Source organism: Corvus kubaryi, unplaced genomic scaffold (genome assembly GCF_017639235.1).
Source record: "Corvus kubaryi isolate FWS band 111438036 unplaced genomic scaffold, C.kubaryi_AGA036_p1.0 37341, whole genome shotgun sequence".
Taxonomy (NCBI): Eukaryota; Metazoa; Chordata; class Aves; order Passeriformes; family Corvidae; genus Corvus; species Corvus kubaryi.
This window is the reverse complement of record NW_024581112.1, coordinates 10,654,540-10,679,728: the sequence shown is the minus strand read 5'-3', so window position 1 is coordinate 10,679,728 and position 25,189 is coordinate 10,654,540. Positions and strand designations below refer to the sequence as shown.

The window sequence follows — 25,189 nt, the reverse complement described above, 5'->3', positions numbered from 1 at the left end:
CTGTCAGAAATGAGCCTGTGTGGGTTCAGTGGGCTTTTCAGTTGTTTAACTGAGGACAGCAGTATAGCAAAGTCAATAGCTATTGTTTCTCTTTCCCTTGTGCTCCAGAAACTACAATGATTTTTTTAGATAAAATTACAGGCTCATTTTTAAGGGCAAGATTAGAAGGGTGAAGTTCTCTTTGACATTCAATCAAATTTACACTTAGAAGTCTGTGAGAAGGGATCCTCTGGAAACCTGTAAAAGAAATAGCAAGGCAAGCTACATCCAAACATGCCAAAAGCTTCATTCAGAGTAAGGACCACCCTTACCAAAGAAAGGAGAGTTTCAGGGTGCTCTGAGCCTGACCAGAGTAATAGATAACAGTGATTCGACTGAGCCTTTATATGCCCTGGCTGTGACATTGAAACTCCCTAAATTTACTTTGCATTGATCCAAAGAAACCTTTCATGCCTATAATTGCAGAGCTGAGCTAGACAGGATGGGTGGCATAGCAGCAAAACCAGCTGCTGTTCTGTTCCCACTCACCCAGTCCTCAGACACAGTTGCAGACCAGCCTCCAAAACATGTGCCTTTCCCCCACATTTACCTGTTCCTTTAATCTTTGAGCTGAGGGCAATAGAACAGCTTCAAGATGTTTCACAACCTTATTTCATTCCTCCCTCCACAGATGTTATTTTAGTTAAAGAAATGTACCAAAACGGTTAGATCCTTACCATGACATTGCACCTGTGTTAGCCAGTGACGTTTATGAGTGCCGCCCAGAAGGATACCCCCAGGGGGGGATGGCAGCAGCAGTCCAGGCAGTTCCCACAAGCCCCAAGCCACGGTTACGGATCACACTCCCACGAAAGCCTTGAAGTTAGTGTAAGTACTGGATGCAGTCACACCAGCTGTAAATTAAAGTAGTTGTTTTACCTCCTCTTTGCTTCATCAGCAGCATCCTGAACAAACCTCATGCAAATGATGCACCTGTCACACTGACTTGGTAACTGTGACAGGAGAAGGGAAACACTGGATGTCATTAACCAAAGCACTACAAGAGAACTGCAGATTATTGCAACTGCTCAGCTTAGCAGAGGCACTCACAGCAGAGCAGACGCCTCAGTTCTGTCCCAAATCCTTCACTTACTGTCTCCACATTAAACAAGTCCTTGAGCCTCCTGGCAGCTGGATTTATTACAGTTAAGCTCTAATAAATCAGCCTCTCTTTAACATTTTCCACTTTCTAAAACCAAATCTTACTGGTGACCCATTGACATTGACAGCAAGTCTAACAAGGGCCAGGAGTCTTACAGATAGGGCAGCCTTAATGTGACAAGTTCAAATACACACAACCCTCTGCACACAGTTTCACTCAGCACATTTCTGTAGCCTTACAGAATCAGTCTACATGAACAATCACAGAATATCCTGAGTTGGAAGGGACTCACAAGGATCAGGTCCAACTCCTGGCCCTGCACAGGACAGCCCCATGAATCACACCATGTGCCTGAGAGCGTTGTCCAAACACTTCTTGAGCTCTGTCAGGCTTGGTGCTGTGACCATTTCCCTGGGGAGCCTGTTCCATTCCCCACCAACCTCTGGGTGAGGAACCTTTCTTGATATCCAACCTAATTCTTCTCTGACACAACTTCAGGCCATTCCCTCGGGTCCTGTCAGTGGTCACCACAGAGAAGAGATCAGTGCCTGCCTCTCCTCTTCCCCTCATGAGGAAGCTGCAGACTGCAGTGAGGTCTCCCCTCAGTCACCTCCAGGCTGAACAAACCAAGTGACCTCAGCCCCTCCTCACACGGCTTCCTCTCCAGACTTTTAATCTTCATAGCCCTCCTTTGGATGCTTTCTAAGAGTGTCTTAGAACGGTTAAGTCTTCCCTGACAACAAGAAAGCCTTACTGGGAATTCCTCACAAACCACCAGTCAACATGTTTAACATTAGGCTGGTGTTCACGTCACCCCCATGAGCTCAGGCACTCTACAATACAATCAATGGTGACAGTTCATAAACAGGAACCCTATGGATGTCTCTTCTCAGCTCAACAGTCCCTGTTTGCTTCTTATGTGTAACACTGACATCATCTTTTCATCCTTTCAACTTAAACATCTGTAGGCCTGCCATCTTATCTAACCAATCAGCAAAGAAATTCCAGCTGTATCTCATTTCCTCTCCTGTGGAGAAAAAGTAAAGCAACCACATCAGTCAGCTCTCAAAAACTTCACAGCCATGTACCTCTGACTGCTGCATCTGCTCTAGGACTGCCCAGTATACATCAAGTATCGCTTTTTTCCCTGATTAAATATCTTCTTACCTTTTCCAGTGTGGAATTTTACCCCCAGAGTAACACACAATTACAGTCTAGAAAAACAACCAGTTTAATGCCTTCCAGCTTAGGGATTTACAACCTGGAGTTCATCATGAAGGAAGTTTAAACAAACTTCTCTCACTTCGTGTTGAAACAGAAGAGAAATACTCACCCAGTCAGTTCACATTTTAGTGAGACACCCCCAGTTCAAAGAGGAATTCTGATCAGGGTTATCTTCCATGACAAGCACCAAGGGAAAGAAATGAACTACACGGTATTCTCCTCTGACATGGCTAATCCAGCTAATCATAGCTGCTGTCACCACAGCCAAACCTCCCTTCCCTTCTCTTCTGACCGTGTCCTTTTGTGAATTGATTGATAATTCCTACTGAAGCTGGCTGCAGCTATCCCGTGCTACCTAAACAACTGTACCTATGCCTTTTTGAACATTCCTCCCCTCAAAATCTCCTAGACTCAAAACCATATCCATCTCAGACATGTCAAGGAACTCTGGATTGGTTGGTTTAGTCTCCCAAAACAGGAAACACTGACACTCCTAGGTTAAATCCTGTAACTGGTTAAATAGTCTTGTTCAGCCATCCAGAACAGAAACAGTCAAGTCACTGCAGAGGCACCGTGACAACTTTCTAAGTTCCTATCACCTTCCCCAGGTGGTTATCACCAGAGCCAATGATTGTCTCCACTGAGACTAGAAACTTCCCTGCAATATTACACTTGATCAGAAATTTGCCACATCTCCTAGTAGAGACCAACAAGCAAAAATCACTAATCAAGAACCACCTGACCAAACTTAGTCCTATCTCATTTAGATTTCTGCAGTTATTTTGCATTAATATTTAAAACATTTCAAAAAGATTCTCTTAATATACTCATAATTAAACACCGCACAGGAAGCTGCCCATGAAAGTCTTCAGTATTCCTAAGTAGACCATCCATCCTGAATCTGAGGTTATGATTTTTATGCCATTCTGTTTGTGCAATAAAAGCAAACTCTTAATCTACTTGAAGCCCATGTAAGAACTCTGTCTCATCTTGTTCCCTTCCAACAGCAAAAGGCCAAATCTACTGAAGCCAGTCCGTAGCAATCACAGTGCTCACACAACACTTACAACAAATCTGGATGTAATTATTGGGTTTGCTTCAACAACTGTGCAAAGGTAGAGCTGGGGTTTCTTGTTTTTGTCTTCTTTCCATTCATGTTAATCTTCTGTCCTCTTCCACTACAGGTTAGACCCCAAGAAGATCAACATGAGGACCAGCAACACTGAAATACCTACATTTTAGTCCAACCTTATGGAAACATCCCAATGTATTTTTTTCATTTATTTAATCAGATTAAATGAGAATAAATACTTTGCCTGTTCCCTATTAATGGGAAAGGTGGTTCAAAAGTTGCACAATCTCCTGCTTTGGCTGTCTGAAATGCAAACAGTGGAAAGATTACTGTATTTCAACCCTACTACAGAGCAGTGCTGAATGGTTCCCAAGAAGTTTGTTTTTAAAAGAGATTAGGTTTCTAATAACCTGTGCTGAGGCACCTGAAATCTTTTTCAGGTACTGGGAATGCACCAGGTTTCAATGCAGTCAGCTGTGATTCTTCAGGAGCTGCTGACCTGTTCTGATTTTCTAATTCCTAAGTTTCTGTTTGCTTTCACCATCACAGGCTTAACTTTCTGTGTGTTCACCTACCTGTGATTAGCTGCGAACACCAGATGGGGGTTGTGAGTACACGAAGTTACACTTGACAGAGAGGGATTCTTACACCCTCTTGTTCACAATCACACATGAGCACCTTCAAATGCTCATCTGCTCATCGCTCTTCATAGTGGAAGACTGAGCCACTTAGAGGTGGTCTTTTCCCCCTCCTTGTTCCTACCTACAGCAATGACTAAAAGAAAGATCACAGGCTCTTTTTGAGCCATCATATTTGTGTATCCAAGCACAGCTCTGCTTCAGGTTTATGAATTCATTTCTAGCAAGGTGCTTTCCCATACTTCATTCTTTTTCCAACATGTGACATCCTGAGAGAGATGGGGAATTTTCCTTGATGTATGCAGATGACTTGTTCTCTCAACACTTCACAGTGACTGGGAATCCCATGAATGGGCATTAATAGTAGCTTTCACCAGTGTGAAATACGAATGCCAGTTCTGAACCCTCCCATCCACTCTGTTAGGTGAGATACATATTCTAACAACACAGATTTAAGCTTGCCCTGTACTTGCAAGTGCTTTCCTGCTCATGTTTGTAAATCCAGGGAATTGCACCCCAAGAATGGGCAAACTGATGTCCCAAGGAAATCAAAATTCCTATGGGTGGATTGTTGGCACAGGACAGAGCTCTTCCATGTAAAGCATATGCTGGGCTCTCTCAGTAGCCACCCGAGTACTGCATTAGTACAGAGCAGTCACAAGTGATACAAATCTGAGAACCGGGGGAAACTTCAATGGGGCAGCCTGTCAGCAGCTAGGGACAGAGAACAACAACTTTCCCACGCCTGAAAGACCTTTTCTCCAAGGATTCTTCCCTAATACCAGTGACAGCAAACAAGACAAAGGTCAAGGAATTCCACCTCTTCCAACTTGGATCAGAGGATACCTGTCATCATTATAAGATGACTCTGCATCCCAAGCCACTCTTCTATACCACCATTTACATCCTTCTCATCAGTCCCTGAGTTCATGTGCCCATGGCTATGTTTTTTTTTCCCAGGCCTCCCAGGGGATGATCAAACAGCAAGCAGCTCATTACACAGCATCGATAACACCTATTTCCTTTTATTAGGATAAACAGAGGCACAGTCAGCCTTCCCCCTTTGGTACCTGGTTTTGGCATATCTCTCCTCAGTCACCTCAGCTGAGGGTGCACTTTGGTGTCACAAGCCACCTCTCCATCTGTAACATTTGTTTTTCCAGAGGGCTGACCCATTTCAGCAGCAGCTGATGTGGATAACAGATGTCAGCTGACTTTACCAACAAAACCTATCACCCTACAGTGCCTCCTCTTCCCCATCATAACCCCTCTTATGAGGGTCTATTTTGGGAGTAGTAAAGGAAAAGAACGGAATAAAATTAAATAGAACAGCATAAGTCAGGATACAGACATGTTTGAGTGCAGCTGTTTGATCGCAAGTTTCATCCATATCTGGACAAATACAAAACTATAGGCGCACCTGGAAACAACTGGCAGAGCTGTATGAAGGCTGCCATTTCTACAGTCTGAGCCCCACCTGGAAATGGAGCACAATGTGTAAATCACCCAGACTCTGAAGAGGCAAGTGAACAATCATCCCCTGACAAAGTTACTTACAAACAGTGGAGGCATGGTTGTTACACCTGAGGTGCTGCCTAGACACTGACCAACTGAACTGTTGGCCTTTTGCATAACTGCTGGTAATAGACAACCTAAGTCAAAGACAGCAGTCAGCCACAACTGGGATGCAACTAAAAACCCATAAGAAACTCAAGTTAGAAGTTCAGCTTTGAGTACCTACGTCAGGCCCAACACTCAGCAAAGTACCTGGAAGTAGCCCCCACCACATACCCCAAACCTGTGACTACTGGTAAAAAAACACAGCGTGTGCTGTAAATTAATAACAACAGCAGCAGAGACTTGTTCACTTTATTCTGCCCCACTGCCCTCACTGTGAAAATAAATCATTTTATCTGATACAGCACAAGTACAACTATGCAAAAAATCAGTGCCATTTCTAAAGCCTGGAGCAAGTATCAAGGCAAACAATCCAGGCTTCTCACACTTGGTCTGCCAGCTCTCCAGAAAAACACAGTCTGAGATGGCAGCCCTTTCATTTGCTCCCACTGATTTTATTCTCTGTAAGAAATCCTTTGAAAACTGACACACAGGCCAAGGCAGCTGAGGATTTACAAAAGAAATACCAGGACAAAACACTATGAACAAAACTGTCTCATAAAACAAATATAAATATGCCTTTAATAGAGTACAGCCATGTTTCTCCCTGTCCCACTAAAGAGTGAGTGGCTGTAAATCAAGCCCTCACACTTCAGCAGAAGTCACAGAGGTTTTTCCCGAGGCCACAAACCACCAGCAGGTGCCAAAACCATGAAAAATCTTGCCAGCTGGCTTCCCTGGACAGGGCATGGTCTCACCAGCAGTTCATGTGCTGGATTCCATTGAATCAATGCTGCCAGAAGGAGCTGATCTCAGGATAAATCAACTCCATTTCTAACAGGTATTCCACTGGAGGAAGAGCCTTTGACATCCACCTGAGAAAGAGTCCAAATGCATCCATCTGCAGCAGACTACAGAGAATCCATCTCAGAGACAACCATTCTGAGTTGGGTTCACATGCTGGGTTATACCACATGGGGAGGGGACAGACTTCATCCCAGCCACTGGACATCATCACAGATGTTCAGCCACAAGAACACTTCCATGGTCAGCAGTGAGGTTACATGAGTCCAGCCAGGTGCTCTGGGTCTTGGGCAGCAAATGCTAGAGCAATGCAAGAACCATCTTCTCTTTCTTCTTCCTCTTCCTCTTCTTCTCCTCAAAACGTTCAGTAGCATCAGCAAAAAATGTCACCTCATCCTTGGCCTCAATCTCCCTCTTCAGGAACTGGAGCCCTGCCATGTTGAATCCCAGCACATCCTGCAAAGACAGACCAGCACCACACTGTGAGGCACATCCCAAGCTTGTTAGGGGGCAGAGAGTTCTGCACTGGCCACTCTCTACTGAGATGATGAAAACAAGACAATCCACATATTTAAAGAAAGCAACGTTAGCTTAAATGTAAACTTCATCTAAGCAGGAGAACAGTCAGTCCTGCACTCAGTTCCCTACAGTCCTCTCTTAAGAGCAGCTATAATGCACTGTATTTTCTGAAAGACAAGTTGCTGGCAGGCACCTGAAGCTTCCTCTGGGAAAATGCACAGTCTGCACTGAGGTAGCAGCCACAGAAAAGCCCAAGAGAAGCAGGGAGTTACTTTACCTCCCACATATTTAGAAACTAGTGAGCCTAAATCTAAACACACCTATCAGAAAACCAAGCGCAAGTGAGGCAGGGAGCACAAGTGTAAGCTCACCACTGGGTACTCTCACATGAGGAGGAACATAAAGAAAAGGCAGCCTAGTGCAAAAGAGGATGGTTTAAATGGGCTCAGGCCCACAACCAACTTCCCCACTGGACACCACAGACAACTCATGCTCACAAACATTGTCTCATCCCATTATTCTAGATCCTGGAACAGGGGAGGATGCAACACTCACCCGGGCCTCACTGACTCTGGAGATGGTGGTTTTCTTCAGATTTTCAATCACTGTCACCAGCGTCTGGTTGCTTGTGATCTGCCCAAAATGTATCCTGGGAACAAAGCAGGCAGCGATGTATTGCAGCATTTTCTCAGAAACATCACAAAGCCGCTCTCCTGAGCCTCTGTATGCTCTGGAAATACTTTTTCTTTTAATTAGTCTTCCCCAGACCAGCACTGTAACAGGCATGGACAAATTTATCTGGAAAAGCTGTTTTCTGAAGTTTAGCAGTGGTTCAAGGGGAAGGTCTTTCTGAGGACACAGGCTCTCTGGTGACTCTGTGCCACCAACAGTGCCTCTCAATGTGAGATCTTTCACTCCAGTGAGACTGGGGCCACCAGGACCAGCAACCCCATCTGGGCGTGTCAGCACTCTGCATCCAATCAGTTCATTCCCACACACTGTGGGCTGCAGAGATTCCCCATCTCCTGCAGAGACCACACGTTTATTCTCAAGGATGCTTCCCCAGAGCTTCAGGCCCAGAGACTCAGAAGAAATACTGAAATACTGTCTGGGCAGATAAAGGACTCACTTGAGCAGGAAGAGGAGAGCTCGGCACAGGAGCTCAACATCTGAGCCCAGCTGAATATATTCATTGAAGAGTCTGAGCAGATCAGGGACATAGGAGAAGGGCAGCACCAGGAGAGATTCTTCCAGCTCACTAAGGGAAAAAGCAAAGGGACACAAGCATTAGTCTCAGCCATTGCCCTGCTACAGATGAGCAGGAAACACATCCACATAGGTAGGTTCTGGTACTGAGCTGTGCTAAGCATTCCTCACAGATGGTCCATGACTGCCCACACCTGCACCAGATGCACAGCCCAGGCATCTTGTGGCACAGGGAGCAGGCACACAGCCTTCCCTCCTCAGCATCCCCAAACTGCTCTCCACATACGTGCGCATCTCCAAGCAGCCAACCCACATCCACAAGCTTCAGCCCACACTCCCTGTGGAAGGAACACTTCCCATTCCCCAATTCCATGCATGTTCCAAAAAAGGCTGCCGGGAACAGTGACTCCAGACTCTCTAGCACTGCCCATACCTCATATGAGAGACCATTCAAGGGCCCCAGCCAGTCCTGGGCCTAGAAATCCAACACTCAGTCACAAATCTATTCAGCAATAAAGCTCTTGGGACTCACCTCGACCTGACCTTCTTGAAAACTTCCAGCACGTACGCAGAAGGCTGCAACAGAGGAAAGACACCAGCCCTGCTTAACAAGAACCATTGCAGGACCAACATGCCCTAAGGTCCAGTTCACAGAGTTAAAAACACACCGTCACATCCAGCGAGACAGACGCATCAAGCTGAATATAACAAAGAGGAAACCCTTCAGCTTCAATCAGCTGCCACTCTGAGAAGCTCTCTCTCAGCCTTCTCAGGGTACTCTACACTGGTGAAGTATATTGTGAAAAATCTAATCTATATTCAACCAGCTAAATCATCTCAATTCATGTCAATGAATCTTGTACAAACTGGATAAAAAGCTTGGTGACACAAACCATATATATAAAATCTTACACAAACTCATCTCCTAAAGACTTAATTCCTGCTACTTCTGTTTACCTGCTGAAACCATTTGGCAGATGCAGACCAGAGCTGGGAATTGGGAAAGAAAAATATTTCTAGCTACTAAGTCACAGGATTTTATTCACTTCTGTTCAGTCTATCCAACTTATAATTAAACAGACCTATAATCATGGATGAAGGGACAGAAGGGCTCTTGCAAGGTGGTTACAGGTAATTAGAAGGAAGACAAAGGCTGTTTCATCTGGCACTGATACACAGCTTCAAGCAGCCTGGTCTAGTGGGAGGTGTTCCAGCCCAGGGCAGAGGGGTTGGAACTAGATGATCTTTAAGGTCCCATCCAACCCATTGTATGATGGCATGAAGACGAGTGAGTGAAAAAAGAAGGATCTTCCTCAGGATGCTTAGAAAACACAGTCTGCGAGTGCACATTGGAATAAACCAGGAAAACAAAAACTAATCTACTCAGAGTAGTGGATTTTTATTTATCAATGAAATCCATGCATCCTTCTGTGTGTTTTGTAATATGCCAAAATTCTCAGAATTTAGTGAAACCTGTTGCGTAGTAGTATGACATGAGTGAATAAGCTCTAGCCTGCAATACCTGGGCATTGAGAATACCATTCAGAATTTCTCAATGTAAACTCTGCAGGAATAGTAACAGAATCAGTAACTGGTGTAGCAACACCACATAAATAAACCTGGAAAAAGTTTGAACTAGCTTTCCCATATCTTGGAGAATACTGTAAACCTCTGGTTCATGATAAGGAACATCATACAGTCATGGCTTATTCAGGGTTGTTTAACCCTGACAGGGTTAAACTTTTGTAACACACATGCATGATACTAAAAAATAAAATAAATAACAAAAAAGACCCCATCAACATGAAAACTCCAAATTATATTCACTTTGCACAAGCAAAGAAGGTTGAACCAAGCAGTCCTTCCCCACAGCAACCCAGTATGTTGGCTCAGCCAGCAAATCAACCAGCCCCACTGCAGCTGAGAATGGACTACAGCCTGTGGCCTGGGCATTCCACTTACTGTAATATTTCCATAGGCACGGAGGATGGGATTGACAGGAAAGGGAACCTGGAGACACAGAATGGGTTAGAATGAGGCAGGTGTGTATGTGTGTATAAATACATATTCAGAGCAAACTTTTACCCAGAGTAGAAGAGAGCTTTTATTGAGTGTCTGCCTGCAATTCCCACACCTCCAACCTCCCCAGAATGTTGCAGAAGGCCTCATGTGCAGCCACCAGATAATCTCATTCTCATATATGACTAACTCAAACATGGATGAATTTCCTTCCACTTCTTGTCACTTTTCCCACTTCTATCACAGCCCCTTATTTAGCAGGGAGTGTTGAGATGAAGGCAAAGATGAGGCTTTAGGGTGAACTTGCAGCAGCACGCTCTTCCAGGGACAAAACTTACATCCTGCTACAACTTTAAGCATAAAGATCACTGGAAAGAACACACCCCTAATTATGCCCCAGAGCATGGTGCCATTTGGTTCTCCAAAAGAATTGAGCAAATGTCTGCTGTTTCCAGCTGTCCTGACTTTATCTGCATGCCTTTCCACCTAAGCTGGAAGGATACACGCAGCACACCTCAGGATTGCTACGTTCCTCAGTCTTTTACCTCTTTTCCGGCAGCTTTGCATATGGCGTTGTGTTCCTTTAGTTTTGCCATCTCTTCTCTGTACAGCTCGATGGCTTCCATGATCCTCTCAGCCTGTGCAGCGCAAGAACAGCACATGAGTGACACCAGACAAGCCAGGCCAAGGCTCATCTGGACAGATGGAGGTGGAAGCAGAGGTGCTGACACAAAGCATCACATGGCACATCCCCTGATAACCTCTACTCCAGACTGCACCACCACCCTGAGCACACAGGTCGTGTCCTGAAGATGTCACACACCATCCACATCCCCCCACTGCCCTGGGTGCTCTCTGCTGCAACTTCAGTTGTTGCTTTGACCACCAGCCCCAGCAAGCAGTGCCCCTTTGAGGCACAAGCCACGGCCAGGCCATTTTGATTATACAGATTAAAGATTTCCTCTGAAAAGCACCAAACTGTTGAAATCTGCAGCCATGGAACTACCCACCCCCACACCTTCCTAGTACAATCTCCCATCTCAAGCACCACAATAGATTTCCACCTTCCACAGATGCCCACCAGACTGCACATCTTTTCAGGGAGAAGCCTGATGCCTTGAGAACATCCCAGCTGCCCTGTGCTCCTTTGGGATGCAAACCCCACAGGGCAAGAACAGCTCTGCCTGTCCCACTTGTGACAGGCAGCTGCAGCTACAGGAACCCCACATCTCATTCCTCTCAGGAGGAAAGAATTGCTGGTGTGTGACTGTCCAGAGTCAAAACCCTCCCTGCTGACCATGGAGCAGGACAGACTGCTCCTGCAGGCAGAGGCAATCTGCCCTTATGTGACAGCACAGGTTACTCTTCAAACTGATGCTGTGACCCCATGACAGCCCCCCTTAAGATACTGGTAAGGCCACGCTGGCAGAGCAACACCGCCTTACCGCTTTGATGGTTTCAATGGTCTTCCTTCCTGCCAGCCCTGTCTCTCCTTGCTTCTCTCCAGCCACCTACAAAATACAAAATACAGAGCTGCAGTTCCATCCTTCCACAGTAACAGAGCCAACTGCATCATGGAGCAGCCACAGATCAGCAGCACCTTCCCACCTGGACCTCCTCAAAGCAAGAAAAGGATCCATCCTCTCTGATAACTCTGCTATGCCTCTTACAGAAATAGTTTTTCCAGGGTTTGTACAGTCAGAACGACACACATTGAGACAGTGCAACTCACCACAGGCTGCTCTTCCTTTGCTACACTCTCTTCATATTCAGCTTCTCGTTGCTACAGAGGATGAGAACACAACATATTAACAGGGGTGAGCAAGACAAGGGTGCAAGTCTCTTCCAGACTGTTTGAGCAAGGCAGCCTGGAGGGCTTCATGGAGCCCATTGCAAAACCAGGACCAGTCAGCAGAGACCAACAATGCCAGTGGCAAAACACCCATTTGTCCCTGGTCCCCACCCGGGGACCGAACTCAAGAATCTCCCAAAGAGAAAGAAATCCAGGTCTGTGCTCTGGATGCAGGAATAGCCCTTCAGAATCCCACCAAGCTGAGATAGACACCACAGTTCAGCACCACACCTTTCACCAGTCACACAACACAGAGGGAACAAATCTAGAGAAGTCCTAGGGTTGTCCTCGGCTGCAAAAGGAAAGAGTCTCTGGTCTGCCATCTCTCACATGAAAAAGTACCAATTATGTTATGTGTAACTCACTACTCGTGTATTCATGCCCACCTTGCTATTCAAACTTGACCCAAAACAAACTTTTCTGGAATCTGGAAAAGAGCTATCTCTGTCTCTCCTTCTACAAAACACAGGGCATCAAGGTACAGCTTGTGGGTCGGCTCTTGCAAACAGGCTGGGATAAAAACACCCCGAACACCCATTGCAGGTTTCTCATTCACTCCTGCTTCTGCATTTCTGCCTCCTTCCCCCGCACCATGGTTTGAGAACTACCTTACGAAGGGGTGACAGAGATAGGGTTCTCTGAGGAATCCAGTGAAAAGATAAGAGTTACAAATTGTTCCAAGGCAATCTCCAATTGGATACGTGAAATAAACATTGGCCAACCCCAGTGGTGGTTCAGTACTGGAACAGGTGCTCAGACAGCCTGGAAAATCTCCTTGGAGATGTCAATGTATCAAGGTAAGTCTCTAAGCAGTCTGGTACAGCTTTAAGATTATCCTGCAGTGAGCAAGGAGTTGGACCAGAGACCTCTAGACTTTCCTTCCTATTGAAGTCCTTCTGAGTCTGATTCCTCACAATACATGCTCAAATGGAATAGAAGGGGCTTTTTCCAGCATCCCTGAGCTCTGGGGCCTGCTACTGAGAAAGAATGAACCTCTCACAGCTGAAAAAGGGACAAAACGCATTTAACAGGAGCAGTGCTCTCCATCCCTCCACATCAGCCACCTGCTGAGCTGCTTCCCAAACAAACTTGTGCTGAAAGGAGCACAAGAGAATGTCAAAGACTGTAAGCGACAGACCTGTAGAAAATCACAACTAAAGACAGACAAAAACAAGTCTGGAAGTAATTTTTTGTAGGAAAGATGCAACTCTCACCATTTCCCTCTCCTCTTCCAAAATAAGTGGCTCCCTCGTCCTTTCCCAGAGGCGCAGGGACTTGTCATGGGATGCTGACACCACATAGTCTCCATTGGGACTGAGTGCCAAGCACCACACCTCCTGGTGATGCCCCTGCATAGATGACAGAAGAAATATGACATTAACACCACCCAACTTCCACCCCTGAGGAAAATGCTGCTCATGCAGGGATAATGCTTCCTTTCAACAGACTCCAAAACTTCCTACCTCCAGTGTCTGGACATGTTCAAATTTATCTGCATCCCACTGCTTAATCTTGCTGTCCTTCCCAGCTGTGAAGAAGAGATGGGATTTGGGCACAAACTGCAGATACATCACACTGGAAGAGAAAAAGGCTCAAATTTACCCACTTGAGGGAAACTGCAGAACTCCCCCTGCTCTATACTGGACAAAAGGATTATTGCTGGATCACAACCCCTTGGAGACAAGTCCACAGCCCAGAGATGCTGCAGGATTTGACTAACCTGTCTTCATGGGCAAAGAGAGAACGGTGACAGTCCCCAAAATCCAAGCCCCAAATCTTCACATTCCTGTCAGCAGACCCAGTCGCAATTAGAGTCCCATCCTAGAGAGCAACAAAGAGAGAGGAGGGCATGGGGAGCTGGCTGGCAGCCCCATGAGGAACTGCTGCTGCCCCAGTGACTCTGTACAGCAGAGCAGGCAGACACCTGGCCTACTCAGGTATGAAATATGGCCTCCTCATCCCTCCACCCCCTCACCAGTGGCCCACGCTCTGGTACTGGCACAGCCCACTGACAGCACTCTGGCCCTCCTCTGAGCCTCTGCAGGTATTTGGTTATATCTTGACATTCTTGGCTTTAATGAGCCTCATTCCAAAGACACCTCAGAGCGAGATGCAGCCCAAGAATGAACAGGCATGAAGAGGCTGCTCCCTCTCAGCACCTGCCCTCTGCTCCTGCTAACAATTCAGGCTCCTCTCACACAGGAACTTTTAGCAGAAAGCAGGCTCTACCTCTTACAATGAGTGTAAGAAACCATTACAGCATTTTGTTTTCCACTCGCTCACCAAATGCCCCAGGTCAGTTCTGTCATGACCCCAACTCTGATACCCCTTCCAGTGAGCACAGGACTGCAGATTAAGAAGGGGCTTGCTCTGTCCCACCCAGAAACTGTTAAGTCAGGGGCAAGGAGGTGACAAGAAAGCATTATCCTAGAGGCCTTGATGCCAGCAGAGGTTCTCACACTCATCCACATCCCCCAGAGCCCCACATAACAGAGGCCTAACAATACTTACATAGCAGATGTCCATACACAGCACTGGCAGCTTGTGTCCATACAAAGAGAGGAAAAACTGAAGTAGAAGAACAGTGGCTTAGTTAGACACGCTGTGTAGAGAGGTGTGAAAAATCTCAAGCTCTAGGTTACTACTTCTGCTCTGCCTCAGGAGCTGTTTTTCTAGCACTGCCCCACTTTCATTCTTGCCCTGAACACTGTTAGCAGCAGGTTCATGAGGGCAGAACTGAGAAGAAGGTGGAAGTACCCAAGCAAGCTGAGCCAGCTCTGTTTGCTCTCTAGCTAACTCTGGTGCCAATCACCACTGCCTATGGAGTTTATTTCTGTTTCTCTCCATATAACTGTCAGCACCAGTCTGTCTTGTGTCACTCCCTAACATTCCCATGCTAATACACAGCTCACAAATCCACCACACACTGCTCACAAGGAAGGTTCTCCTCCCACAGGCTTTGCTTCTGCCATGCCCTATTTAACACCATGTGAGACACATTCATCCCCACCCTTACAGTGCCTGACAGATCTGGAGTACCACCACGTCTGCAGGATTTAGAATGAACCTTGCCACCTGCAAGCTCATAACACTTTTTAAATGAAAAATGGATCTTCCAGTTCCCAGTGTGGAACAGCCATGGTTCTGTCAGGTTTGACAGCAAACAGGCCCCTGAAGCAGGATGCATGGTGTCTCTGGCTCTTACTGGTGCTCCACAATAAACAGACACTTTTCCTTTGTATTCCTGATCTTGCAGGTTACAGTTACATCCCTTCCTGCACAGCCTCACAGCCTGCTCGGTCACACACCTTGAGTGTGTCAACATAGAACACCTTCACTGTGCAATCCAGTAAGGAGACAGCCAGCAGCTTCTGGTTGGGGCTGTACCGCACACACAGCACATCTTCATCCAGCTGTAGAACGCGCACGTGTTTCATGGAAAGCCTGGCAATGAGAGGAACAAACAACTGTTATCCCAAACAAACAAGCTAGGAAAAGATATGGATACAAGCCCCACACTGCACCCTGGGAAAGCAAGTGAATTCTAACATGCAGCACCTCATTCCTCACTATGACAGAACTGGAGATCAGCAGGCTCTGATGGCTGATGAATGTCACTGCTGCATTTACAGTAACGATCTGCAGGCCCAGCCGGATTAGACACTAAATTCACACACAAAAAGGGATCAGAATGAGGCAAATGCCCTTCTCCAGCTAAGCTCAGGTCTTCACAAAACTGCACTGAGCCCACACTCCTCTCCATGTGTTCCACACAGATGTCATGGGCAGTTCTTGCAGCGCACAGCAAAGGCCAAAGCACCCAACAGTGACAATGGAACCTGCACAAGGTTTATCTTCTCACCTTTTCTGAACATTGCTCTCATCCTTCACAAGCTCAAACTCCCAGAACTTGACACATTTATCAGCACCTCCTGTCACAAAGCCATGCTGTAGGGAAAAACAGAAGTTTGAACCAGTTGTGAAACTAGCTGCTATCACCCAGAGAAGGTCTATAGCAAGGAATTGCCAACATACAGGAGGTTTTTGAAATGTCCCACATTCCTACAGCATTAATGTTTAAGTGGACACCACCAGGAGCACTTGCTCTGGTTAGAGCATGCATTGACTGAGCAACAACAACAATTTCAAAAGCTCTAGCTTATTTTGGAGGTCTAAGACAAAGACCCCAATGTAAAACAAAACCTGGACTGACACTTTGGGATTGAAAGCAGTCATCTCAGCTGCAAGTAACAATATGCTTTTGTTTTGTGGGCAACTTGAGACTCTCACTGTTACTGGACCACACACACTTTACCACCACCCTACAAGCAGAGCCTTCTGAAGGAAGAACAGTCCAACATTTTACATTAAGAACAAGGACAAAATCTATGCCTTATGTTTTAATCTGTAGGGTGGATGAATATCAGGCAGATTATTTCTTGCTATGGTTTTGATTCCACTAGAAAGTTCTTAGACACTCCCAAGATGAGGGGTTCCCAGGCTTCTATCAGTGGTGCAAATACTGTACTATAGGAAGGAATTACATGAAAAGATGTGCAACAGATGATACTTAAAAGGATGGCTGGGTCACCTGGTCTGGTGAAAGAGCAATGGACCACACTGCCCCGTCGTGAGCATCAAGTGTCTCTATCAGACTGCCAGAAGCCAGGTCATACAGCTGCAGCTTCCCTGTCTGGGGAAAAAGACATCACAGAGGAAGAATCAGCCTCTGCTCACAACTCATGATAGCTCCTGGCAGAAGAGCCACCTGCCACCCATGTCCCCAGCAGCCAGCTTCATTAGGTGGCTGTTACACACAGAGGGCCAAACTCCTGATCTCCATCAGGCCTTCCCAAAGCTCTCCACTGCTGTCCAGCTCCAGCCACAAGAGCTCCATAATGTCTCTGGGAACGCAGCAGTGCTCCAGATCAGGAGAGGCAACGCATTTTCTGTGAGGCTGCCTTAATGACATTTTCCTAACACATTCCCACACCTGGGCAGTCTGGGGTCAGAGGGCCACTCCTTACCTTGGTCCCAACGATGACCTGCCGATCTCCGGGGACGAAGAGCGAGCAGAGCGCGTACTCACACTCCATCGTCCGGATGCACTGCAAGGTCAACCTGTGGACAGAGCCCAAAACCTCTTGCCACACTCAGAATCTGGTCTGCTCAGTGAGACATTCTCCAGTGTGGCCTCTACCTACAGCTGTCTTTCAGCAGGGGTCAGAAGATAAGCCACCACCATCCTATTGACCCAAACACTATCCAGCCTTACTTCTAACAACATTTCCAGAAAAGCATGCCAGTATGTTGTCCACTATCATGACCTATTGCTGTTGTGAACGAGAACAGAGCTCCTAATTTCAAAGAGCAATTCTGGATGGAGGGAGGACTATAAGATAGTGCTCAGAGGAAATTAAGCTTGAAATCAGCACCACTTGAGAAACACAGGGACAACACTCTACATCAACACACAACACTCTAGATCAATGCAATAGCCTACTCAGTCTAACCCTAGATCCTTCAGATAAGATGTGAAGAAACCCACAGGTGCCCTAAAGAACAGGCAGCAGCTTGTTTAGGGTAACAGTTAATATCTCTTATTAAAAAGGAAAAAACAGAAAAAAACCCATAGCAGAACACAGTCAATACTGTACGACCTTTGTGTTTAGACCTTGTGTTGAAATTTTAGATCTATAGCTCCTCAGTTTCCCCAATAACAAAAGAAGAAAAATAATTTTCTATTTACTTCCTTTACTTCATTCATTGTTTTATCTCTTTCCATTGTCCCCTCTTTCTTATCACTGCTTTTCTTAACACAGCATCCCTGAATTCTGGGATACTGACACAACTGGACTGCATACCTGTTCCAAATCTTCACGGACTCTGCAGCTGCTGAGAGAATGGCAATGTTGTCAGAGCTAAAAGCCAACGTCCTGACATCACTGCGGTGGCCTCCAATGGTTATCCTGGACACACGGACAGCCTGAGGGACTTGTGCTGACAGGTCCAGGTTGTACAACTCAATGACATTGTTCTGGAGCAGCAGCACCATCTTCAGCTCTCCTTTTGGAGAGAGAATCAAGTCAAATGACCTGTTTGATTAGACAAAATCAGAGCTGTACACAGGGGCAACAAGACAAAGTGTAGGAGGGATCAAATATCAAGAACAACTGAGACAGAGGAATATAGACAGAGCACATCCAACAAGCAAGGGCACACTGAGCCACAGAGGTGCAAATGGACTGGAGATCATGGTAGGCCTCTCCCCAGCTCCACGCTAAACATGTGCTGAGGGGGAAACTTCTTCCACCTCTGCCTGCACTGAGCCATGCAGAGCTCTCCCCAGGTAGCTGCATAATCACTGATCAGACTCTATAACAGACTTTCCACTCACTTGATTTTAGAAGAAGCTTTGACATTAGTGACCCGCTGAATCTCCTCCTGCAGGCTCAGCTCCACACTCCTTTCAGGCTCCTCTTCAGAGTTCTGTCTGGAAATGTCAGATAAGGGAGGAGAGTCAAATGACCCAGCACAGCCAATACAAACTAACACAGTGACAGAGAAAACATAAGGAAACCACTCAGCCTGCTGAAAACAACTTCCCTCTTATCCAGCCGTGCTAACAACATTTAAGAATAGGGCGCACAGCGAAGTTCATGCCAGTATGCAGACTACTAAAGACACAAACTGTCCTAAGAAAGGCAACCTCCTATGCAGCCAAAACACAAGGCACATTACAAAGATGGATACAAAACAGGCAACAGAAGCTGTGTTTGAGAGCAAGATCAGTTTCTGCTCATCTCCTATCACTCACCAAAAGCTCTCAGCCATTGCTAAAATGCACTTCCAGATTTACATGCCCTGTGCTTTAGTTTCTACCCTGGAGCCAAAACACACCTAAGGGCTGTTCTGAGGCACCTGTTAAGTGCCGGGATATGCAGTGAGACACTCAACACAGAGTAAACATTAAGAAAGCCCTCACCTGTATCTCTGCCTGCTGTAAAACAGGAAATGAGGTATCAGACTCACTGTGACTTCTCAGATGAAACTCTCATTCCTGCATTGCCTACCAAGGACTTACTTTGATGCACCAAGCAGTATAAACACTTGAGCAGCTCTGAAAAACCCATTCTATGTCCATTTCTTTGCACACTTTAGCTTTTATTTTTTTTCCCCCAGAGGAAAGACTCAGAAAGGTATTTCCTTAGTCTCTGGGAACAGTGCTGCTGAGACAAGCATCAAGGATGCACAGGGAAAGCAACGACAAAATACAACAACTAGCACAAAGAGAATGGCCAGAAGCTTGGAGTTCAACCACTGTGTAACGTTACTGAAGAGCTTTTCTAACCTAAGAGCTTTTCTAGAGTCTTCTGGATACAGAGAGCATCCAAAAAATTACTTACTTGGCTTTTTTCCTTGCTTTCTTCATTTTCTTTTCCAATTTCTTTTGGATTTCCTCTTCAGAAAGGACAGAGAACACTTCTAGAACAGCATCTGTTCCCTAGAGTCAGAGCAAACAAATTCAAAGGTATGCAAAGCCCTGGCTGGCCCTTACAGAAAGTACCCAAGGTCTCTACCAACCTCCTCTAGAACTCAGTAGCAGAGCTCCCCATTACTCACATGGCAAGCCAAAAACTTGCCCATCCGGTCTGTGCCAAGAGTCACCACCCGGTCTCTCCCTTCCCGCATGATGGATCCAACTTTGCTGCACTTAACGATGCGCTACGGGGAAAGAGGAACAAACTTGGGTCTGAATGGTCAAGTGATCTTCTCAAGCAAACTCAGAAATCTGATGACAAGAGAAGCCAAGGAGAAGGGGAAATGAACCTACAGGGTCCTGGTAGAACAGCTAGTAAGGATAATAAGGGGACAAAACAAGAATCTGTGTGAGCTACAAGCTTATCTCCTTGTGTTTTGTTGCCTTTAAGCTGAAAATAATCATTGGCAGTCTCAGTGGAAGAATAACAACTTCATTGGCAAACCATTGCCATTTAAGAGACAGCAAAGCTCAGTCAAAAGAGGCAGAGATGGTGAGAACAGAGACTCTTAAACAGGGCATTGAAGGGAGAGAAATCTTCCAGAGAGGAAGCTGGAAAATTAATTAATAATCTACCACAACTACAAGCAGTCTGAGATCTGAGCAGTACCCCAGAAAGTTCTACCAGAAAGACAGATTCAGTGAAGTCTCCAGCAGCAGCAGAAGTGGGAATGGCTTTCTGCAATCCAATCTCACACCACATTTCATTACAGTGCAACTCTGACCTCTCCGTTTCGGCAACGCTGAGCATCAGCACTGAACTCAGCAGCTGCCAACCAGCTAGTAACTATTTTATTTCTGTGTTGTTTGATGAAACAGCTCTATTAGCACTATTTATACATTTGCTAGTCCTTCTCAAATAGAATGAAAAGAAAAACTGTCAGTGGAGCAAAAATCTGTGGGTGTTTTGGCACACATATCTCTGATGTTTTGCAGGTAGATGAGGCAGCAACTGCTGCTGAGGAAGGTGTTATGGAGCAAGACAAGAACTGTCAGAGTTTCCCAAACAGGCTGAATATCACACTCAGGATATAAACCATGCAAATGGGGTTAGATACAGCATCTCACAGACAGCATGGAAAACTGATCTTACTTCCTCAGGATGCTCATCCAACTCTAAGGTCTCATCCTCTTCAGTGTTTTCTTCTGCTCCAGGTGAAGAAGGCCCTTTGCTTTTTTTGGATTCTGGTTCATCAGGATCTTTTACCTGCTCACAGGAAAAAAAAACAAAACAACAAAAGGAGTACCTTAAACCTCAAGAGCTGTGGTTTCTGTCTCACACTTCATTTCCCTGGAGGTACAACTGGTTAGCATACACTGGAGTGTCCTACAGCATTCCTGTAGGCACCAAGCACTCCATGTGCTCCCATGATTATCATCCACCCACAAGACTGTCTTCTCTAGCTGTTAAGTCAGAAGGCAGGAAGATCTGACACACTGTGGAAATCTTGTTCAGGAAGTGCTCACAGCTTCACCTGAAAGCTCAAAACAAAGGAAACAGCAAAGCCCATCCCACGAGCAGCTTTTGGACTCCTCAGATAGCAAAGACTATTGCTATCTGTTTTCCAGACTATTGCTCTGGCTGTTTTCCAGAACATCCATCATCAGATTTGAACATGTTCCAGTTTCATCTCAGTTCAAAGACAAGCAGCTGGGCAGGGGGCTCTGAGGGGTTACAGAGGGAATGTCCTACCTCCTGGATGTATGTGAGATCCCACACCCGCAGCTCACTGTCAGCACTCCCAGTGATCAGACGCTTCTCGTTGGACAGCAAAGCCATCCCCCAGACCTGTCCAAAGGCACAATGTGAGGAATTGACTCCTTTAACTATCATAACAAAAGCCCAGCATCTTTAATTGACTTATTTAAACAGCAGCCAAACAGAGACTGGATCTAGCTGGGACCTCCTCTGGGGACATGTGTATGGGAATTGTCACCCACTGCATCCGATGACAGCTCTTGGAATGTTTGAAAGTTTCTCATTTGCTCATTCCTAAAGCCTAATGATAGGTAAAAAAATGTATGATGGTGCCAGCTTACAAATCCTGAGAGCAAGAAAAGCACAGCCTGGGCCATGACATCCCGAGTCCCTCCACCCCAACAGCTCCCACACATCCCCTTACCTCAGCTCGGTGTCCAACCAGAGTTTTGAAACAGTGCTGGGTGTCCAGATCCCACCATTTCACCAGTGTGTCTTTGGCACTGGAACAAAAAGAAAAACTCAGACATGACGAAAAGCTCCAGAGCTCACCACTTTTCTAAGTGGTAGAAATGCAAAAAAATCTAAAACACGTCAGAACATATCACAGAGCAGCTGCTCAAACACTGAATTTTGCAAGCCAAACAAAAACAAAGTACAGCAATACTGCAAAAAGATATCTATCAAGTCACTGAAGCTGACCTGGCAAATATTTGAAATTGCATTAAGAAATGGATATCATCTACCAAACCAAAATACTACTTCTTTCATCTGAGGAAAAAAAAAAAGCCAAAGAAACTTGTTTTATTTCTAAACTGAACTGATTGCATGCACTTTTCTGTTAAGATAGTAAATGGAATATTAAAAAGTAAAAAATTACTGACTGATATTTCAGCAAGAGTATCTCCTGTCAACCATTTATTATTAAAGGGACTCAGTCAACTTGCAGCTCATTTAGTTGAATAACTAAAAATCAACTAAAAAAACCCTATCATCTTTTAATTCATGTATTTACAGCTTACAAGGAAGCAATTTTTCTGCCACACTGCTGTGTGAATTACTCATACCGAAGGTAAGGCTGCTCAATTCTTCAAGATGAACAACAAAAAACCCCAAAATGGTTACACACATAATGAACACATTATCACTATTCTTTGTTACAATAATTTTAAGTTGATGGATGTACCAAGAAGTTAAATCCTTTTCCAAACACTTTCTTCAGCATGGCCATTTCAGTTGCTCTAAGACTTGGATTCAGGCACCAGACTCAAAAAATATGTGGATGTGACAAAATCACATTCAAAGATGCTGGTGGGTCTGAGGTATCATGAGACAAGAAGGAAAATACGAATGGCTGTAGCACACAGGATGTCTAAATTGCAAGTACAACCATGCCTGCTTTCCTGATCAACAATTATTCTTTGTCTGGCTCACCAGGTGACCAACAGGTTCTTCTCCTTCAAGAAAAGGACTTGAGTGATGACATCCTTGTGTCCCCTCAGCCGGTACAGGCCACTCTCATTGATGACATCCCACACGATGACTTCTGTATCCTGGAACAGAGAGAGTGTCTCCATGGGACTGGCCCTTGTCTCTGCAAAACTTCTGCCATAAGACTGAAAAGATTACCTAAGAGCACACTTTCTCACTCTGAATCTCAAGGATTATTAATGCACATGACATTGCTTCCCCCAAAGGTGCAGTCAGACTGATAAATGTACTGCTGTCCCAGCCTGAAACACTTCCTATTCCTGATCTCACAGGATTCTTCACTTCAACAGCTCTACCAGTACCCTACTGCTCACCCAGCCCTGGGCTCCCCAGCTCCATCACTGTCCCCAGCTCCTCTCACTGCCATCCTCTGGCTATGGGCAGAGGCCACACTTAAAATACTGAACATTTTAGTGCAGGTCAGCCTTCCCCATGGGGCATCTCTGTGAAAGGGCCATGGTCCAGATGTGAAAGCCTCACCTTTGAGCCAGACACCAGCCTGCCACCCAGGTGGTCATACTGCAGGGCTGTAACTGCAGCCCTGTGTCCATTGAAAGTGATAGTGGATTCTCCACTTAGGAGGCTGAAGACACGGATTGCTCCATCTTCATACCCAACAGCCAGGTGCAACCCATCTGGAGAGGGGCAGAGGCAACTGACTTCCTGCTTGAGACCCTTAAGGATAAGAACCTGCAATTTTTAGGAGACAAAACATGTATAATGTTGATAAATGACATGTCAGAGTCAGACACTTGCACAGCAGAAAGAATATAGTCTACTCTTCTCCTGAACTTCCAGCTGAGCACTTCTGCCACTCCGTAAGTTCATTTTTCAACTTCCTGTACCAAAAAACAGTGTCATTAACCCCATTTTCAAAGGCAAACAGCAGCTAGAAGGGAAGCAATTTCTCATAATCACACAGGAAACTGGTGTAGAATGAGCCCTGGAACTCACAACCTGAAATTTCTGCCCCCATATATTAAGTGCCAGAGAGCAAGAAACACGGTTTGAGAGTAAAGCTGGAAAGTTTCTTCCTGACTCTTGCCTGGCTTTTCTCGGGTATAGGACAGAGCTGCTTTTCCACAGACTGCACAAGAACTTGAGAATGATACAAACATCTCCAAAACAGCATACCAGCAGTCAGCACTCCAGGGGCTGTGAAACAAAACCAGATTTCAGTTTGTATGGACAGTAGTACTTACAGTGATTTCTGAATCACACAGGAGGCAGTGTGTGGCAAAGTTCTTAAAGTTACAACTCACAACCTCCCTAGAGGAAACAACTTTTACATGGAATGCCAAGTTCCAAGCCAAACCACAAACTCTGTGACATCCCTGATTTGTCCAAAAACATTCACACAGCCAGCTAAACAGGAAGCAGCTTTCCAGTTACTGTGACAGCAATTGCTCTTCCACAACTGAGGTCCTGAGGCAAATGTCAAGGGATCCACCGTGAGATTCAGCCATTGCAGGACCAAGTCAAGATAAAACAAATTACTCTCACAGTAAGAGCAGAGCAGCAGGACCACCAATCCCTCCCTCTAACAACGGATGGCTACAAATTACTACCAAAAGAAAACGAAGGTGAGAATTGCTGCATTCCAGATATCTATTATCCAAATCATCCATAGCCTCCTCTGTTCTATGTGTGGTGGTGCTACCTGTTGGATTTCAACAAATACAAACCTTATAAATCCCTTAAACAGAAATAACCGATTACTTTCTTGTAATAATCAAGACTTTCTTGTAAGCATCCAAAATTGCACTGTATTTTGGACTACTCAAGAGGTAACACTATGCAGGAATCCTTTTCGTCCAGTGACCAGCTTGGGGAACTGGAAGACAACAGCATGATGGGCCAGGACGAAGCTGGAGCTGCAGACTCGCATCATAACCAAACCTCACGCTGTGCTCACCCTTCCCAAGAGGGGGAGAGGCTGTGGAGGTGTCGCTTCCCTGCAAAAGCCGCCCAGTAGCACAAACCGCTTCGCTTCAGGCGGCCTAAAAGCCCCGCACGCCGCACCCCAGCCCTGCCCCACCACCGCATCCCGGGTCCCACCTTCTCTCCTTTCCTTGTATCCCACACGAACACGTGCTCGCAAGCCGGCACGGCCACGTAGCGGCCCCGCTCGCCGCGCAGCGCCACGAAGGCCACGCCGGCCCTGGCGCTGGCCACCAGCCCGAAGAGCGCGGCGGGCTCGTAGCGCAGGTACTGCCGCGTCAGGCCCATGGCGGCGGCGAGCGCGGGGGGAAGGAACGCGCGGGGCAGCGGCGGCCGCCACACGTGCGGCGCTCCGGGCCCGCCGCGCTGGAAGTGCGTCAGAGCGGGCCCGGCTGCGAGCGCGGCCCTGAGGCTCCGCCCGGGAAG

General features: G+C 46.1%; 2 protein-coding genes across 7 annotated transcripts in view; one reads left to right on the top strand and one right to left on the bottom strand.

The window, feature by feature from the left end:
• SPAG17 (sperm associated antigen 17) overlaps positions 1–3,717 on the top strand; it is an 89,752-nt gene extending 86,035 nt beyond the window's left edge. For all 6 annotated transcript variants that reach the window (XM_042031183.1, XM_042031180.1, XM_042031182.1 and 3 more), the window contains 2 exons: positions 730–867; positions 3,550–3,717. In XM_042031183.1, the coding sequence (XP_041887117.1) occupies positions 730–860 (131 nt within the window). In that variant the 3' untranslated portion in view covers positions 861–867; positions 3,550–3,717. The remainder of the gene's footprint in view (positions 1–729; positions 868–3,549) is intronic.
• Positions 3,718–5,927: 2,210 nt separating this feature from the next.
• Positions 5,928–25,137, bottom strand: WDR3 (WD repeat domain 3). The gene is made up of 26 exons (XM_042031188.1): positions 24,881–25,137; positions 23,303–23,512; positions 22,766–22,884; positions 21,756–21,834; positions 21,326–21,421; positions 20,726–20,839; positions 19,716–19,817; positions 19,499–19,596; positions 18,490–18,585; positions 17,957–18,187; positions 17,120–17,213; positions 16,684–16,785; positions 15,955–16,040; positions 15,401–15,536; positions 14,604–14,660; positions 13,813–13,913; positions 13,556–13,667; positions 13,307–13,441; positions 11,973–12,023; positions 11,686–11,751; positions 10,786–10,878; positions 10,184–10,231; positions 8,754–8,797; positions 8,145–8,273; positions 7,571–7,664; positions 5,928–6,952 (listed from the first exon to the last, which is right to left on the bottom strand). The coding sequence occupies exons 1-26, from the start codon at positions 25,049–25,051 to the stop codon at positions 6,797–6,799; spliced, it is 2,820 nt and encodes a 939-aa protein (XP_041887122.1). The 5' UTR covers positions 25,052–25,137; the 3' UTR covers positions 5,928–6,796.
• Between the last annotated feature and the right edge of the window lie 52 nt (positions 25,138–25,189).

What these genes read in the sequence shown, in the direction of transcription:
- WDR3 (XM_042031188.1), bottom strand. Translation starts at nt 25,051, where the DNA reads ATGGGCCTGACGCGGCAGTACCTGCGCTACGAGCCCGCCGCGCTCTTC. An exon ending in GCTCTCCTCTTCCTGCTCAA is followed by an intron (nt 7,665 to 8,144) that starts GTGAGTCCTTTA and finishes CTTTGTTCCCAG; the next exon opens with GATACATTTTGGGCAGATCA. An exon ending in CCAGAGTCAGTGAGGCCCGG is followed by an intron (nt 6,953 to 7,570) that starts GTGAGTGTTGCA and finishes CTGTCTTTGCAG; the next exon opens with GATGTGCTGGGATTCAACAT.